This window comes from Syngnathoides biaculeatus, chromosome 2, assembly GCF_019802595.1.
Source record: "Syngnathoides biaculeatus isolate LvHL_M chromosome 2, ASM1980259v1, whole genome shotgun sequence".
Taxonomy (NCBI): Eukaryota; Metazoa; Chordata; class Actinopteri; order Syngnathiformes; family Syngnathidae; genus Syngnathoides; species Syngnathoides biaculeatus.
The window spans coordinates 27,637,099-27,654,267 of record NC_084641.1 but is presented as its reverse complement, the minus strand read 5'-3'; the positions used below and the strand labels follow the sequence as shown (position 1 = coordinate 27,654,267).

The window sequence follows — 17,169 nt, the reverse complement described above, 5'->3', positions numbered from 1 at the left end:
ACTCCAGTTTCCTCCCACATCCCAAAAACACGCAACATTAATTGGACGCTCTAAATTGCCCATAGGTGTGATTGGGAGTGCGACTGTTTGTCTCTTTGTGCCCTGCGATTGGCTGGCAACCAGTTCAGGGCGTACCCCGCCTCCTGCACCTTGACAGCTGGGATAGGGTCCAGCACTCCCTGCGACCCTAGTGAGGATAAGCGGCAAAAAAAATGGACGGATGGATGGATGTTGTAGTTCTACATTCAACACACCGGACAACATAATTTCCATAAGAAAATGGATGGATGTTGTAGTTAATTTGTGGATAGTATGCACACTTTGCCATGAAAAGCTGATTCTACAAACAACAACAACTTCCTTTCAGCTTGTCCCGTTAGGGGTCGCCACAACGTGTCATCTCAGATGAACGCTCATATTTGTTTGGCACAGTTTTTACGCCGGATGCCCTTCCTGACGCATCCCCTTTTATATTAAAGATATCTTCTTTTCTATTCACGAAGCTGTAGTTTGGTTGAAAAAAAAAATATCACAGCCTAATAACTGCATCACATCGATTGGTGTGTTGTGTATATATATATATTTGCGGATAATGTTTTTCATGGTGTCGTTTTCGATTTCTAATTCTGCCTGCCGGCTAATTGTGCATGTTTCTCAAGGATGGTTTCTCAAGAAGGTTTGGTTGAAAAAATTATAAAAGCCTAATAACTGCGTCACATCGATTGGTGTGTTTTATGTATATAATGTCTTTTATCATTGTTGCTTTCGATTTTTAATTATTCCTGCCGGCTAATTGCGCATATTTCTCAAGAATGTCTTCAATTTCTCCTGCTGCCATGACTCAACTCGACAACACTTTCATGCCACCATTGTTTTTGTGCTCGTTTCCAAGTTGAAGTCATCACTGCTGGATATTTATGGCCCCTTTTCGCTTCTTAACTCCCTCCGGGGCATCGGACCTGGAGAGAAACACACCCTGGTGTTGGCCTTCTGTCCTACATTAGAAAAAAAGGTTCAAACCGAATCACGTATTGATGTATTTTCAGCGGTGTCTTATCAGGTCTTCTGATCTTTAGTACTGTGAGACTTTGGAGGTGCGTTGTCAGAAGATGACCCTGGCCGTGACTCTGCGGGGGGAGGGTGTGGTTCCCGCTATCACCTCCTCTCACTCTGGAGGTCTCTTGGACTTTGGTTATGTGCTGGAAAAGGAGAGCACATCACAGGTCCTGAAGGTGAGTCCGATACCTCTCGCAAAGATTTAGTGAGCTATGTTACCCCCGATAGGTAAATCCAGTCCAAATGGTCCAGATCTTCAAATGGCTGAACTGTAAGATCTTGTGTTGTTGTCACGACCGAAGCCTTGCGTTCGTTGTAGCTCCAGAACAGCTCGGCTGTCGCGGTGGGTTTCAAGGCGATGTTGTACAGCCTCTCGCCCTCCAAGATTCAAAGCGCTGATGAGAAGGTGGCCCTACTGTTGGGTGGTTACACAGACTCGAAGATCCAGCCTGTGGTGGGTAAGTAGGCGGATAGCTTGCTACACTCATAATTACAAACAGAACTCACACCCGCAACTTTATATCTGCGGGCATGACAGGTGGACCACACCCACAACTTTATATCTGCGGGCGTGACTGACCACACCCGTACATTTTTCAAATGCAACTGAATCTTCAATCTTCTTCATATGATTCGTAAGCTGGCAAGACGGATCTATTTTACATTAAAAAACCATTCAAACCTACACCCGTGTCACGTCCCATCGGAACGAGAGTAGGACCCAAATGCAGGAACTCGGAAGACGCAAGGTAGTTCAAAAAGAGACACGTTTATTATATGCAGAGGTAGGGGATCGAGCAGGCAGTCCGGTGCAGCAGCGGTAGTTGGGACGTCGGGCGAAGAGAGCAGGTGAGCGGACAGGCAGGAGTCGGTACACAGGAGAACAATCAAAGCAGGCAGAAGTAACGAAGGAGGCAGGCTTACAAGGTTGGTCGGAGAACGGACGAAGGTCGGTACACACAGGTTCAATCAGGGATACCAGAGCACACGAACGGGACATGAAGATCAACGAACTGGCGCCGGCCAGTTGTCATCACGGTCATATAAATCCATAGCATAATCAGGCTGCATGAGGCGCAGGTGTGCACCTTCCAATCAGCGCACTTGCGCGGACACCCGCACCGCTCGTGCTGGAGCGGCAGGATCATGACAACCCGCAACTTTATATCTGCGGGCATGACGGGTGGACCACACCCGCAACTTTACACCTGCGGGCATGACTGACCACACCCGTACATTTTTCAAATGCAACTGAATCTTCGATCTTCTTCATATGATTAGTAAGATGGCAAGACGGATCTATTTTACATAAAAAAAACATTCAAACCTACACCCGCAACTTTATATCTGCGGGCATGACGGGTGGACCACACCCGCAACTTTACACCAGCAGGCATGACTGACCACACCCGTACATTTTTCAAATGCGCCTGAATCTTCGATCTTCTTCATATGATGAGTAAGATGGCAAGACAGATCTATTTTACAAAAAAAAAAAAAAACATTCAAACTTACACCCGCAACTTTATATCTGGGGGCATGACAGGTGGACCACACCCGCAACTTTACACCTGCGGGCATGACTGACCACACCCGTACATTTTTAAAATGCGCCTGAATCTTCAATGTTCTTTATATGATGAGTAAGATGGCAAGAAGGATCTATTTTACAAAAAAAAACATTCAAACCTACACCCGCAACTTTATATCTGCGGGCATGACAGGTGGACCACACCCGCAACTTTAAACCTGCGGGCATGACTGACCACACCCGTACATTTTTCAAATGCGACTGAATCTTCAATCTTCTTCATATGATTAGTAAGATGGCAAGACGGATCTATTTTCCATAAAAAAAACATTCAAACCTACACCCGCAACTTTATATCTGCGGGCATGACGAGTGGACCACACCCGTAACTTTACACCTGCGGGCATGACTGACCACAGCCGTACATTTTTCAAATGCGACTGAATCTTCCATCTTCTTCATATGATTAGTAAGATGGCAAGACAGATCTATTTTACCAAAAAAAAAACATTGAATCCTAGCTACTGAAATTTATGTGGAAGAGCGTGTTATTGAAATTGTTAGTAAAGATTGACGGGGGGGGGGTTAAAACACTCCACACACACACACACCCTGTCATGACACCACGCCCCCCAGTTTGAAAACCACTGGGTTAATAAGAGGGACTTTAATTGTGGCAGGGGTGTTCTAACTTCCATTTAACATGAGGTTGGATGTGATTGGTTACTTCTGATCCCACCCACCCACACACACACACGCACACCCACCACCACGCTTGTGTAATCACTTCATCTCATTTATTTTTACTTCCCCTTTCTATAAGAGTTTGTCTCTTTTTTTCAATTATGGTTTACAGGTTACAGGTCATATTAATGGTAGGAAACTTTGCAAAATGATTTTTCATCTTCACTGTTTACTAATAATAATGTGATAGAATCCATCATTTCAACAGGCTTGTGTAGACTTTTTAAATGAAACTAAAGGTTGTGCTGGCAAAATTACGCAATCTCACATACTGATATGCAATTCTTTCGATGTGAAATTCAGTTTTATGTCAAAGAAATAACAGATTCATTCTTTTATTGCAAAACTGTTGTCCCGTATTTTAGGCGCATATAATAGACTCTACAGTAGAGGTTGGGGTTACGTTATGCATCCATTAGATGGAGCTGCACTAAAGGCTCTATTGATCCGTATATAAGGCACACCTGATTATAAGACGCACCTTCAATGAATGGCCTATTTTAAAACTTTTTTAATATACAAGGCGCACCGCATTATAAGGCGCAAAGAATAGACTCTAAAGTAGAGGTTAGGGTTAAGTTATGCATCCATTCGATGGAGCTGCACTAAAGGCTCAATATTGATCCCTATATAAGGCGCACCTGATTATAAGGCGCACCGTCGGCTTTTGAGAGAATGAAAGGCTTTCAGGTACGCCTTATAGTGTGGAAAATATGGTAATTGTGGTCGATGTGAATTGGTGTTTTTTATGATCCACCTCATCTGATGTATGAGAAAAACAAACAGATGTATCCGTGGCAACCACCTTGGCAAAAAGTATACATTGTGCGTATGTTGTGTCTTGCACAGGGACCCAAAACTACAATGGGCTGAGTGTTTTCAGTGTTCAGCCTGTGGAGGGAAGCGTCGGTGCGAGACAAAGCCAGGACGTGGTTGTCACCTTCCACCCTGATCACCCCTCGGTCAACTATTCAGATCAGCTCACCATCGAGCTTGTCAACAAGGTCACAAAAAGCAACACGCAGATTTCATGTTCACTAGGCCATGCGTTCTAAAACTTTTTGAATCCAAGGACCCCCTAATGGGGAGAATTCCCTCCATCTAACTCTTGCAGAGCTCCTGCATGTGACGTCATCATTTTCACGGCGCCATATTGCCGGTCAAACAGAGCCGCTCGACATTGTGGGATACATTGAACGGGAGAATATTTACGATACCGGGGACTTGTTGTGCTGTTGGTTGTCACAATAGACGAGACAGATATTCAAAGAGATCATTCTGTGGAACACAAGCTGAGAAAAGACCAGAAAATATCGATGGATTTCGGCAATTAAACGTGATGGCTGGTGCCCAACCAAAATACACGCACGCCTGTGTAGCGATCGCTTCATTTCAGGTAGGAAATATTCTTCTCAATCTCCAAATACCAAAAAGTATTTAGAATGCCAAGTTGGCTCATTTGAGAACAATTCGTGTTTAAAAAAACTGTCTGTCGCAGAAGTTTACGGAGGTTAAGTGTGGCCGCAATCGCTTCCGTGTACGTTCCGTGGAGATGACTCCACCCTCTTTCTTTTTTTTTTTTTTTTTTAATCGTGGTTAATGAATGCAAGTTTGTGTAAAACCAGGGGTCGTTTATTTAAATATTGGTATTTGTATTGAATACTAGCTGAAAAGATCGATGGATTCCGGCAAAGGTTAACGTATGGCCGAACACGCTTTTGTGGGATTTATTCCTGATGAGAACAGATCCACTAATGAAGTATTTGTATGCGTCCAGACTTTTATACGCTTTCAAACATTTCCGTGTAAATCTTGACGACTTACTCACCAAATCCATGTGTATATCCATTTGTCCAAGACAAGCGGAAGCGAATTAACAGTCCAATTTCTTATCGACGAAAACATTGACTTCGGCATTAAAAGACGGATCGTTTATGCCGAATTTATCAAATTTTTCTTCGTACCTTCATTTATTTTCACCTTCTGAATGTCTGACGGTATCGGACAAGACTCTGGGGGTCCTGCTACAAGAAATATTTCCGTGTCGTCTCCAACCGACTTAGCTCTGAGCATTGCTTAGCTTGACCGGCAATATGGCGAGGTAAACAAAAGTCACGTGATTTTATGCCGTAGGTGCACGAGCTCTATATATCGTTTACCTTTCTTATGCCAAATAAAAATACTACAGCAATCATCCTTAACCTTAAATGTCTTCATAAAAAAAAGAAACTATTTCACATGAAATACATTTCCTCAGTTTATCCAGATTGGTTTTAGGATTTAAATCTTTAGCCACCATCGCAAGGTGGAATTTCTGTCAAACCAGCGTCAGCGTGATTCTGTTTCTGTGCACTAGACTAAACTTTGTGTCTTGGACCTGAGAGGCGCGGCGTCGTCACATAATATGTATCTACATGGAGGAGACCCACTGACAGTTCCTATTGAGTCCCTTCTTCCTCCACTAATAACCAGTCAACCTGAAGTCGGAGGTACATTAGCTTCTGCCTTCATCTCTGATGTTCTCACATTATAAACCAGATGATTAATAGTATGGAACTGATCAATGCTACTCTATTGCTATTGATGAAATGACGTTCAAGTGCATTATCCAACAAGCCGGTAAAGCAGTGGTATTTTTCAAGATGATTAATAGCTCCCAGGCTCACTGCTTGAGCTGAATGTGCAATTACAGTGTACATTACAACCTCGGTTCTCGACTAAAATCCGTTCCAGAAGGCGGTTCGAGAAGTGATTTGTTCAAAAACCGAATCGATGTTTCCCATTACAATCAATGGAAAAAGAAATATTGCGTTCCAAGCCTTGAAAAATTGAGCTTTTTATAGCATTTTTTAAAAGCTTTTCCTGATCATAAACTGCATAGAAATACGTGTATAGTTTAAATACTTTATACAATAAAATAATTTGAGAAATATATTTGCTTTTTCTTGAAATGTATGCTTTAGTAGTAGAGTAGACTGGGAGTGCATTGCCGTATCTGTAGCGACTCGGCCCCGGCCTTGTAAACATTTTTCTATTAACAAAAGTGCAGAATAACTTTAAACAAGCAATAATGAGGGGGGAAAAAAAGCAAATAAAATTTTTTTTACAAAAAGTAACATACAAGAACTTTAACTTGTAACTCAAGTTAACGAAATCTTTGAAACAAAACAAAAATGTAGATATGGTAATGGAATAGAGCATTATTAAAGTTCACAAGTAAAAAGCAATGTAAAACTATCAACTATTGTATCAAATCTCTTGGGTGGGGGTGACTCGCCCCCTGGAAGTTCTTTTCTTTTCCCAAAGAACTCATCTAGTGTCACTTCTTTGGAGCCACGATTGGGGGTTAATAGTCCTCAATAGGAAGAAAAAACAGGCAGTAAATGTAGCTACCAGGACACGTCTGCGTACGGAGGCTGCGTTATACACGATAACAACGCGCGTCGTGGGTCAGCTGCTTGGGCCGCGTGCATTATTTCCGGGTTTTGTCAGAGGCGTTGCGATTGTACCGATTGTCGTTCGAAAACAGAAGCAAAAAAAAATCAAAATGTTCATTCGAAAACCAATTGACCCCTCCGTACAGGGCACTTAACCACGCCTCCTGAAGTGACGTCACGCCACGTGCGCTGACGTAAGACAAACAGTAAAAATGGCTAATACAACACAATACCTTCTGAACTGAGACAGACTCTATGCTTCTGATTTCATTCAAATCAACGATATATTATAGATTCTAAATACAATAAATTCTTAACTGAGAGAGACGCCATGCTTCTGATTTCATTCAATCATTCACACGTAGCAATGTTATGCTAGCGGAGAACGTCTCATTCATTTATACGAGACGTGTATTAAAAATCAAATTTAGGGCATATCTTCGTGCAAACACCGTCTGGTTAAGCTTCTGGCCGCGAGCCGGCAAGAAATCAATACGTTTGTGCAGTCCGATCGTCGCTAAATATCGCTCAACAAATAATAAGTGTGTCAATCGTTCTCACGTAGCAGTGTTATGCTAGCGGAGAACTTCGATTTCATTTATACGAGACATGTTTTGAAAATCAAATATAGGGCATACCTTCGTGCAAAGATATCTGTTCCGGTTGATATTAGATGGATTTAGTTGATGATGCGGTCTTCCACAAAGTTTGACCCATCGAAGGCATTTTTCGTACTGGGTCTTCGGTTTTGGAAAGGGTACGAATGGAACTCCACCAACTAGCCTTTCAGGATACCTGTCGTCACTATTACAAAGTCCGTGACTACACCTCTTAACCATATTTTTTGTTAAATAACCCAAATACGCGATAAAACGCTAACTAACCCTATACTGGACCATTCAATGTTGTCAGAGAAAATGGCGGGAGCAAAAACGGGCTTTGGTCTATGCAGATCTCTGGCCTCTGATTGGTCAGTGACGCCTATTGCGCAATATCCACGGAGGGGTCAATTTGTTCGAGAACGGTGACGTTCGAGAGCCGAGTCTTCACTTTACTACAATTTCTGCGAGATAATTGCCGCCACCGAAGGTTTTCTTTGCTTGTCACGAGAGAGTCATTTCATTTTAGGAGCGAGGGGAATGAATTAACATTTTCGGCTCTCCTCCACCAGGACACTCAGAGGAAATGGAAATTCCCGTGTTGGTCACCCTGCGAGCTAGCTACAGTATGGGAACCATCAGACCTGCGGTCAGAGAGTTGCAAGTAGGCTGCATACGGGCCAGTAAGAAGGTACTTGGGCAGATTTGAAACTTTTACATAAAGAGGACGATCGTGTGTTATAAAGGGGTCAATAATCTTTTGAATATCAAATTGCACAAAATACAATTTTAATATTGTACCTCATTCACTGCTGTGGACATTGATACTCGAGAATGCGAGTGCCGTAATTTCCGGCCTATAAACCGCGCCTTCGGTTTGTGTGGCGATGCGGCTTATATGTGCATTTTTTTCTAACGGCCACAAGGTGGCACTCGAGCGGAAAAGGTAAGAGTGAGATCGGTGGAATATATGAGCCGAGGAAGTGACTTTTACAGGTTGTTGTTTTTTTACCAGCCCTGCGCTCGCATTGGCGTTAAACTCTGTGTACCGTCTTTCTCGGTAAATATCTCGAGTTTCAATGTGGGCACTTGCGGCTTTTACACACTTGCGGCGTATGTATGTAGCAAATGGATTTCCTTTACAAATGTAGTGGGTGAGGCTTATAACCAGGTGTGCTCTGTGGGCCGGGAATTACGGTACATGGACAAATATATTTGTCAGGAACATTTTTCAATGGTCTGGGTTGGAAGAGGGTCTTTCCGAGCTCGTCTGTGTGCTAAAGCGCGATAACTGCTATGGATTCCTGTAAATCCAAGTGAATATGAAATCAGCAAAGTTTTTGAGTAGAAGATAAAGATTAAGGGGTGAATCTTGCCTTGTCATATCGATTTATGAGGGACAAAAATGCCAACATGTTGGAAGTCGGACAAGTTTTTTTTTTTAAATCTTACAGTACTGTTATTTCATCTTATCATACGCCACAATAAAATTTTAGACAAAAATCTTGTCCTGGAAGGTTGTAGTTAGGCCATGAAAAAAGTAAAAAAAGTATTTTAATGTAACAAACGACTGTAACGGACCTCTCCCCTCCATTAGTCTGTTAAATTGCGGCTGAACTGCATCCATCCATCCATCCATCCATTATCTTGGCCGCTTATCCTCACAAGGGTTGCAGAAGTGCTGGAGCCTCTCCCAGCTATCAACGGGCAGGAGGCGGGGTACACCTTGAACTGGTCGCCAGCAAATTGCAGGGCATACGGAGACAATCATCCGCACTCACAATCACACCTAGGGGCAATTTAGAGTGTCCAATTAATGTTGCATGTTTTTGGGATGTGGGGGAAACCGGAGTGCCCGGAGAAAACCCACACAGGTGTGGGGAAAAGAAATCAATTTCTCAATCTCATGTATCTTTTTTTAAATGTAATGACATAAAAGAAACATATTTTTTATTATTATTATATATTATATAATATATATAATACATAATATGATAATAATACTTATTAAAATATTTGCAATATAATATATAATAATCTAATATCTTCTTCTTCTTTTCCTTTCGGCTTGTCCCGTTAGGGGTCGCCACAGCGTGTCATCTTTTGCCATCTTAGCCTATCTCCTGCATCTTCCTCTCTAACCCCAACTGCCCTCATGTCTTCCCTCACCACATCCATAAACCTTTTCTTTGGTCTTCCTCTCGCCGTTTTGCCTGGCAGCTCCATCCTCAGCACCCTGCCACCAATATACTCACTCTCTCGCCTCTGAACATGTCCAAACCATCGAAGTCTGCTCTCTCGAATCTTGTCTCCAAAACATCCAGCTTTGGCTGTCCCTCAAATGAGCTCATTCTTTTTTTCTTTTTTTTTTGTCAGTTCTTTTATTGTCACCGAGCACAATATTCTTTGGATGTTGGAAGATCAGTCGAAATATGGGAACTGCAAAAATGTCCGGCAATGAATGAGTTTAAAAGCCTGAATATGGATCTCCACAATGGATCGAACTGGATCGCTTTGAGGACTTTGTCATGCGCTCCAATATCCACGTATAAGAGATGAAAGCAGATTCTTTAGCGATTAGTGAAGGTGGTAAATTACAGTTTTGTCACTGCTGTCATTTTTGTGCTGTGTCTGTAAAAGATCGTATGACAGTGCATAATCAGGTCCCATTATTGAAAAATTGTTAAGGCATCCATTCAAGTGCCCAATGCTTTTAAAGTGAAATATATATATATATATATTTTTTTATAATGCAGTGATTATATTCTGCCTGCTTGTTTGGTCCAACCCGTTCAGGGGAGTGATTTTCTTTGGGACAACGTAGCTTCTTTGCAGCAGAGGGGCTTCAGTGTGGAGCCCACCAAAGGCAACGTGGAGGCGGGCAGCAGACGCTCCGTCAAGCTCACGTGGACCCCCCAGAGTGGACACAAGGTCAGGGAGATTGACATTTTGCCTTCTCTTTTGATTCGAAAACAAAAAGAAGCAATGTTTTAAAAAAAAAAAAAAAGCAACACAGGAGCTCATCAAAACAGCAAGTGACATTTCTAATTAACACCGTTCCAAATAGTTACTTGCCAGTTATTGTGTTTTAACGATGTCAATCATTTGTGTTTCAGCCCAATGAAGTGGTCCAGATGTGCGTGCCCCTCACAGTAAAAGGTGACGAAACGACAGTGTACAACGTCACCCTCATGGCTTTGGTCTCCACTCATGTGGACTGATTCCTTTTATTTTTCTCGATATTCTTTTATTGAGGCAGAAGACAGAGAAAGATCGTTCACCACAATGTGTTGCCTATCTGATGTAGTTGAGAATATCAACAATAAATCTGTGTGACGTAGACACAAGCGCAGACTGTGACCGAAATAATTTAAGATCATCCAACAAATGTAAATATCGGACAAATATAATCCAAGTGAACTTTGAATTTTGTGAATGGTGTAGGGATTTGCGAGTTTGGACCCTAGGCGTGTTCACGAATGATTAGAAAAAGTTAACAGCAAATGGATTTACGGCAAAGGAATGTGCAGTATAGACGTCCGGGTCTTATCTCGGTATCTGCTGCACACGAGACGTGTGTCTTCTGGCAGGATCGCCAAAGAAGAAGACAAGAGCTGCCCAGTAACATGAGGTTTTTATATGTATGGGTTCATGGTAGAAGTGGCTGCCCCCCCCGTGGTCAGATCCTGGGCCGGGATGGTAACTTTCCGCTCCTTATCTGGTGTCGTTCGTCTCCACGGTAACACCTGGGATTATTATTAGTATCCCATCCCGCCAGCCGGTTTTCTGCGTACCAAGATCAAGGACAACCACCGGCTCCACAACACATCCTCGTCTGATTAGCAAATGGGCAACACTTTGTCCGTTGATTAAATGTATAAGGTCATATTTAAGCAAATAATAAAAGTGCAATAAAAGTAAAATAGTCTTCAATGGGAATTTCATTCTTTTGGAAAAAAACAAATTCTGGCCCTGTGTGGGGAAATGTTCAAGTGGCACGTAGCATGATTTCTTTCCTAAAAGAAAAGATTCTGTGGAAAAAATAATCGTACCTTAAAACTAAAATCTGGTTTGGGCATCCTCAGCACTCTTTCATATCGTTCCTTACTGTTGTGTCATGAACACTGGCCTGAACTGAGGCAAGGGGGCCTGAAGGTCTACTTTACAAGTTGTCCTGGGTTCCTTTGTGGCTCCCGGATGAGTCACTGCCGTTCTCTTGCGGTTGTCTTAGGCCGGCCACACCTGAGAATGTTCTCCACTCTTCCGTCTTCTCCACGCGAGGATTATGTCTCCCCCTTTGGTTTGCTTCGGAAATGGCTTTTGTATCCCTTTCCGGACCGATCGACGTCAATTACTTTATTTCTCGACTCTTTTGGAATTTCTACGACTCGTGTCAAATTGTTGAGCTTTAGATCATTTGTCTGATTTAATTTCGTCGGGACAGATTTTGTTTGAGTGATTTCTTGACTGAACATGTTTGGAAGGTCCCGGACTGGGTTGTGATCAGTGAAAATGAAGCAGAATTTGAGATTAGCTCCAACTAAGTCATGATTTAACAACAGGGTAATTATTTGTATCACTTTGAATACATTGGTACCTCTACTTATGAAATTAACCCATTCTGGAAGTCATTTCGTAACCTGAATTTTTTTTTTCGTAAGTAGAAACGCATTTTATATGTAAAGAGCCTAATCCGTTCCACCGGTCCTCAGAACTGTGAGGCCAACGCTCTATCCAGTTGTGCTACCCACTTTGATTATAAATGTTTGATATTTACATTTGTTTTATGATCTTCACCATTAAAGTGGCGGAAACTATGCAAAAATATAAGAATTTGAGTGGGGGGCCGATACTTTTTCACGCTACTTGTAATCTTTGTATGATCTTTCTTCCGGAAAACTTTCTTGAAGTCATGAGGTGTCCCAACTCTTGTTGCACTTTGTGTAAGAGTGCAATGCAGCACATCCGTAAACTGTGGTCTCTACACTGCCTTAATTTTCAGATGTGGAAAAAAAAGGAAATTCTTACAACAGCGTGGTGATGTAGTGGTTACCACTGTGGCGTCACAGTAAAAAGATCCCAGGTTTGAGTCTCTGTCTTCTCGGGCCTTCCCCCGTGGCTTTCTCAATAGCTGCAGAGCCACCATGACGTGGTGTGTAGAGCTCGTGCACGTGACGTCACCATTTTCACGGCGCCATATTGCCGGTCAAAAAGCTGCTCGACAGCGTGAGGGGCATTGAACCGGAGCGGAATATTCACAATGCCCGAGACTTGTTGTGCTGTTGGTCGTTACAACAGACGAAACAGATATTCAAAGAGATCATTCTGTGGAATACCAGCTGAAAAGACCAGAAAAAAATCAATGGATTTCGGCAATTAAACGTGATGGATGATGCCAACCAAATACAAATGACTGCGTAGCAATTGCTTCACTTAAGGCAGGAATTATCATTCTCAATCTCAAATACCCAAGAAGTATTTATAATTTGTTGTTAATAATAAATTGGCTCAGAACAATGTGTTAAAAAAAAATAAAAAAAACACAGGGCGTCATTCAGTAATCCTCTCCCTGATACTTTTTTTTTAATACGCATTGTTCTCAAATGTTTCAAATGCGTATTTAAAAAAACAAAGTAAACAAGTCTGTCGCAAAGGCCCCAACACGTTTCCGTGTACGGGAGCTGAAGCCTATCCCGACGGTTTACTTTCTCTTTTTTAAATGTGCACCGGACTCATTTGAGAACAATGCATATTTAAAAAAAAAAAAAGTGTCACGGAGAAGTTTACCGAAGTTTAACGTGTGGCCGCAACACGCTTCAGTATACGATGGAGACGACTCGCTGTCTTTTTATTTTTCTTATCATAGTTAATGATTGCAAGTTTATGTAAAACCAGGAGTCATGAGTTTAAATATTGGTATGTGTATTGAAAAAATCTGAGTGGCTCCATCACTATGTGGGATTTATTCTTGACTAAGAACAGATCCAGCAACGAAATATTTGTACATGCCCCCCTGAACACCAGTCTGGTGGCCATCCAGACCAACCAAACGCGAGGCGTCCGGGTGGACAGGTCAGGAGGACGACCCGGACGCCAAGCACCAGGGTCCGCACGGGGCGATTCGGGCGGACGACCTCTGTGAGGAACCAAACGCCGAAGCAGGAACCAGAACGAGGCAGGCAACTGCTCCGGACGAGAACCTCCCACGCCGTGGTTGCGAGACGACCAGGGACTGGTCGCCACCGAGGCTTGGTCAGGAGGCAGCCGTGGATTGGTCACCAACGAGGCCAGGTCCTGAAGCGGCTGTGAGCCCTCAGGAACGAATAGGATGATGGAGAGAAGGACCAGAGCCATGACCGCCACCATTACCATCACAGCCATCCCGAAGTCTCTCCAACTCCGGGGTGGCTCATCAGAACTCCCCAGCTCTTGTCGCCGTCGAGACAAGGGCGTGGGACGGCCGCGGACCGGTCGCCGCTGGTACTCGTGGACAGGAACGTGAGGCGGCTGGGGAACCGTCGCCACCTCCTGGACAGGAACGTGAGAAGGCGGAGGCAGCATCACCAACTCCACCTCCTCCTGGACGGGAACGTGAGGAGGCCGTGGTGCCATCGCCCCCTCCTGGACGGCAACGTGAGGCGGCTGAGGAACCGTTGCCACCTCCTGGACAGGAACGTGAGAAGGCGGAGGCAGCATCACCAACTCCACCTCCTCCTGGACGGGAACGTGAGGAGGCCGTGGTGCCATCGCCCCCTCCTGGACAGCAACGTGAGGCGGCTGAGGAACCGTTGCCACCTCCTGGACAGGAACGTGAGAAGGCGGAGGCAGCATCACCAACTCCACCTCCTCCTGGACGGGAACGTGAGGAGGCTGTGGTGCCATCGCCCCCTCCTGGACGGCAACGTGAGGCGGCTGGGGAACCGTTGCCACCTCCTGGACAGGAACGTGAGAAGGCGGAGGCAGCATCACCAACTCCACCTCCTCCTGGACGGGAACGTGAGGAGGCCGTGGTGCCATCGCCCCCTCCTGGACGGCAACGTGAGGCGGCTGAGGAACCGTTGCCACCTCCTGGACAGGAACGTGAGAAGGCGGAGGCAGCATCACCAACTCCACCTCCTCCTGGACGGGAACGTGAGGAGGCCGTGGTGCCATCGCCCCCTCCTGGACGGCAACGTGAGGCGGCTGAGGAACCGTTGCCACCTCCTGGACAGGAACGTGAGAAGGTGGAGGCACCATCACCAACTCCACCTCCTCCTGGACGGGAACGTGAGGAGGCCGTGGTGCCATCGCCCCCTCCTGGACGGCAACGTGAGGCGGCTGGGGAACCGTTGCCACCTCCTGGACAGGAACGTGAGAAGGCGGAGGCAGCATCACCAACTCCACCTCCTCCTGGACGGGAACGTGAGGAGGCCGTGGTGCCATCGCCCCCTCCTGGACGGCAACGTGAGGCGGCTGGGCTGAAGAACCGTTGCCACCTCCTGGACAGGAACGTGAGAAGGCGGAGGCAGCATCACCAACTCCACCTCCTCCTGGACGGGAACGTGAGGAGGCCGTGGTGCCACCGCCCCCTCCTGGACGGCAACGTGAGGCGGCTGAGGAACCGTTGCCACCTCCTGGACAGGAACGTGAGAAGGTGGAGGCAGCATCACCAACTCCACCTCCTCCTGGACGGGAACGTGAGGAGGCCGTGGTGCCATCGCCCCCTCCTGGACGGCAACGTGAGGCGGCTGGGGAACCGTTGCCACCTCCTGGACAGGAACGTGAGAAGGCGGAGGCAGCATCACCAACTCCACCTCCTCCTGGACGGGAACGTGAGGAGGCCGTGGTGCCATCGCCCCCTCCTGGACGGCAACGTGAGGCGGCTGAGAAACCGTTGCCACCTCCTGGACAGGAACGTGAGAAGGCGGAGGCAGCATCACCAACTCCACCTCCTCCTGGACGGGAACGTGAGGAGGCCGTGGTGCCACCGCCCCCTCCTGGACGGCAACGTGAGGCGGCTGAGGCTGAGGAACCGTTGCCACCTCCTGGACAGGAACGTGAGAAGGCGGAGGCAGCATCACCAACTCCACCTCCTCCTGGACGGGAACGTGAGGAGGCCGTGGTGCCATCGCCCCCTCCTGGACGGCAACGTGAGGCGGCTGAGGAACCGTTGCCACCTCCTGGACAGGAACGTGAGAAGGCGGAGGCAGCATCACCAACTCCACCTCCTCCTGGACGGGAACGTGAGGAGGCCGTGGTGCCACCGCCCCCTCCTGGACGGCAACGTGAGGCGGCTGAGGAACCGTTGCCACCTCCTGGACAGGAACGTGAGAAGGTGGAGGCACCATCACCAACTCCACCTCCTCCTGGACGGGAACGTGAGGAGGCCGTGGTGCCATCGCCCCCTCCTGGACGGCAACGTGAGGCGGCTGGGGAACCGTTGCCACCTCCTGGACAGGAACGTGAGAAGGCGGAGGCAGCATCACCAACTCCACCTCCTCCTGGACGGGAACGTGAGGAGGCCGTGGTGCCATCGCCCCCTCCTGGACGGCAACGTGAGGCGGCTGAGGAACCGTTGCCACCTCCTGGACAGGAACGTGAGAAGGCGGAGGCAGCATCACCAACTCCACCTCCTCCTGGACGGGAACGTGAGGAGGCCGTGGTGCCACCGCCCCCTCCTGGACGGCAACGTGAGGCGGCTGAGGAACCGTTGCCACCTCCTGGACAGGAACGTGAGAAGGTGGAGGCAGCATCACCAACTCCACCTCCTCCTGGACGGGAACGTGAGGAGGCCGTGGTGCCATCGCCCCCTCCTGGACGGCAACGTGAGGCGGCTGGGGAACTGATGCCACCTGCCGGACAGCAACGTGAGAAGGCGGCGACACCATCGCCGCCACCTCCTCCTGGACAGGAACGTGAGATTGAAGTTTTATTTTGGCAGCACGGTGGATCAGCTGGAAAGCGTTGGCCTCACAGTTCTGAGGTCCCGGGTTCAATCCCGGACCCACCTTTGTGGAGTTTGCATGTTCTCCCCGTGCCTGCGTGGGTTTCCTCCGGGCACTCTGGTTTCCTCCCACATCCCCAAAACACGCAACATTAATTTGAGACTCTAAATTGCCCCTAGGTCTGATTGTGAGGGCAACTGTTGTTTGTCTCAATGTGCTCTGCGATTGGCTGGATACCAGTTCAGGGTGTACCCCGCGTCCTGCCTGTTGTCAGTTGGGATAGGCTCCGGCACTCCCCGCGACCCTTGTGAGGATAAGTGTCCAAGAAAATGGATGGATGGAAGTTTTATTTTAAACATGGAATAGAAAACTATAGAAAAAAAATATGTATACAATAGACTTGCGCAGTACTGAAACACCATGTACTAACGGTCCAAAAAGGAGCAAGAAGAAGTTAACATTTGTTAAATTGATAATGAGTGACTTTACATTAAGATTTTTATCATACAAAAGCATTTGAACATACGATAGTGTTCAAAAGCTCCACCATTAGATTTGTTTGAGCAATACGACATCTGCCATATAATTGTCTCTCTCTTCATTAAGAAACTATCAGACAATATAAACAGCATCATGAAGAGTTCATGGCTAATATTTCATTTGACTCCGACGAGCAGGTAGTCGCCGACCTAAAACCTCAAAGGGAAGGGACCAAAAAGCGATTATGGCAACAAAATGCTCTTATGGTTTGCGCATGTGAACAGCAGATGTCAGCAATGGCGCAGAGTAGTCCGATGACCTCTTCTGCCTCCTCTCAGATACGTGCAGTAAGCATTTATCACAGATTGGAGGAGATTATACTAAAGCAGATTAATGCA

At 46.2% G+C, this 17,169-nt stretch overlaps 1 protein-coding gene and 1 long non-coding RNA gene across 8 annotated transcripts in view; one reads left to right on the top strand and one right to left on the bottom strand.

Annotated features, from left to right (window-relative positions):
- Positions 1–17,169, top strand: part of cfap74 (cilia and flagella associated protein 74) — a 71,837-nt gene that overhangs the window by 52,257 nt on the left and 2,411 nt on the right. For 2 of the 6 annotated variants that reach the window (XM_061844916.1, XM_061844903.1), the window contains 8 exons: positions 893–1,012; positions 1,077–1,232; positions 1,376–1,514; positions 4,181–4,335; positions 5,688–5,820; positions 7,940–8,058; positions 10,164–10,298; positions 10,484–10,526. In XM_061844916.1, coding sequence (XP_061700900.1) covers positions 893–1,012; positions 1,077–1,232; positions 1,376–1,514; positions 4,181–4,335; positions 5,688–5,820; positions 7,940–8,058; positions 10,164–10,298; positions 10,484–10,526 — 1,000 coding nt within the window. Of the gene's footprint in view, positions 1–892; positions 1,013–1,076; positions 1,233–1,375; positions 1,515–4,180; positions 4,336–5,687; positions 5,821–7,939; positions 8,059–10,163; positions 10,299–10,483; positions 12,861–17,169 lie in introns of those variants that run through there. The other 4 variants (XM_061844934.1, XM_061844924.1, XM_061844910.1 and 1 more) reach the window with 4 other exon arrangements.
- Positions 3–2,070, bottom strand: LOC133513840 (uncharacterized). 2 transcript variants are annotated; one of them, XR_009798631.1, is made up of 4 exons: positions 1,981–2,070; positions 1,276–1,505; positions 1,080–1,199; positions 3–959 (listed from the first exon to the last, which is right to left on the bottom strand). It is a non-coding gene; the product is annotated as an uncharacterized LOC133513840 (long non-coding RNA). The 2 variants fall into 2 exon arrangements; XR_009798634.1 differs by having other exon boundaries at positions 865–995.